The sequence below is a fragment of the Belonocnema kinseyi genome, chromosome 4, assembly GCF_010883055.1.
Source record: "Belonocnema kinseyi isolate 2016_QV_RU_SX_M_011 chromosome 4, B_treatae_v1, whole genome shotgun sequence".
Lineage (NCBI taxonomy): Eukaryota > Metazoa > Arthropoda > Insecta > Hymenoptera > Cynipidae > Belonocnema > Belonocnema kinseyi.
In genome coordinates this window covers 107,773,001-107,774,591 of record NC_046660.1, presented here as the reverse complement: position 1 = coordinate 107,774,591, position 1,591 = coordinate 107,773,001, and the positions used below count along the sequence as shown (strand labels likewise).

The following is a 1,591-nucleotide window of genomic DNA, read 5'->3' as shown; positions in this document are numbered from 1 at the left end:
GAAATCAGTTTTTCTATATAAAGTAATACACCACACTCCCGCTTTCAGTCATCCCGTTCTCAGCTTTCCTAGAACTGCTGGCTCGCCCAGCTTCTCACAGGATATTTTTCTGATATTAATATTAATAAAAAAAAAATTTTAAAAACCAATAAAGAAATCAAATGCGGCCTATATGATAAATTTCAATTAGTTCTTTCGAAAAATGTACGCTATTTTAGTATTACGTGTCTCATATTTTAGTAAGAAAAGAATATATTTCTGCCCCAAACAATTACGTAACATCAACAGTCAGACTGTCCCTTTTCATACGAAATTGGTTCTGTGAAGTTGCACCCCTACTATGAAATTAAATTTTTTTTAGAGTTCTGACTAAATGAAAAAGGAGAAGGTTTGGATAGTAGAGGCTTCACTTTACAAATTTTGAATTAAGGAATTATTTTTGTTAAATATTTGTGTACATTATTGACAGTAAAACGGATTAGAGCCATAATAATTTTTAAAATAAAAATAATTACTTATTTGTCACTACAAAGTTTATCTGGACGATTTGAGAATAAAAAGGCGATAAATTAGAAGAAAAAAACAAAAACACTAAACACTATTGTAGAAATGATCATAAAAGCGATTGTATTATATGCTTGTATGGGAAAGTCTGAAAATTGAAAAAATGTATTAATAATTACGCACTGTGCATACAGAATAATAATAGCAGTGAAATTTAGGTGGACGACAGTCATCGGAGCAGGCATCAGTCAGTCTCGATTGCACACTGCAAAACTCACAACTTGTAAAAGAGGATAAAAGCAGTTGCATGTGTTTTGTACATATATTACGGGTCGTTATAGCTTATTTTACCGAAGAAAGTAGGACGATTAAGTTAAATCAATGGAAGAACGTAAGCAGTCACAGTCGAAATATTTTTGTCTTGTACTTACTCCACTTATATTTCGCTAGAAAATATACGTTGGTGGTAAACAAATAACAAAGAATATCAGTTTTTTATCTCGTGGTAAAAAGCACACTAAATTAAGCATGCAGAAAGAAAGTTTTTTAGAAAGTCAGGCAATTTTCATATCGAATTCAAATCCATTTGAGGATTCCCTCACAATTAAAAAAGCAGCTGTAACTATTGAGAATTGAGAGAATGGTTTCATTAGTTTCAGTTTAGAAGGAAACATACCTTCGCAGAACTTTGATTTCATTCTCTAAGGAATCTTCTTTTCCCTTGAGCGCTTTCTTGTCGATTATTTTCACTGCAAACATCTGTCCGGGCTTGTCTTTACTTTCTGCCAATCTTACCTCCGAAAATGCTCCCCTGAAAATAAAACAATTTTAGTTCTTTAATTTCATTTCACTTTGATCAATCAACTCAGAACAATATTTTCTAGATGTTAAAAATTATACACCAAACTCTCGTGTTCAGTCCCCCCGTTCTCGAACTTCCTAGCACTGCTGGCCCTAGCAGTTTTTCAGGGGAGGAGCAATTGCGACTGTCGACTCGGAAAGGCCGTAGTGCGCGAGTACTTAGTCACGTATTTTGCGCAATATCATGTATTCCAATTGGAAACGGTTCAGGCGGCCCTGACGTTTG

General features: G+C 34.1%; 1 protein-coding gene across 3 annotated transcripts in view; it reads right to left on the bottom strand.

The window, feature by feature from the left end:
* Positions 1-1,591, bottom strand: part of LOC117170702 (calcium/calmodulin-dependent protein kinase type 1) — a 22,136-nt gene that overhangs the window by 11,257 nt on the left and 9,288 nt on the right. For all 3 annotated transcript variants that reach the window (XM_033357684.1, XM_033357685.1, XM_033357687.1), the window contains one exon: positions 1,181-1,315. In XM_033357684.1, coding sequence (XP_033213575.1) covers positions 1,181-1,315 — 135 coding nt within the window. The remainder of the gene's footprint in view (positions 1-1,180; positions 1,316-1,591) is intronic.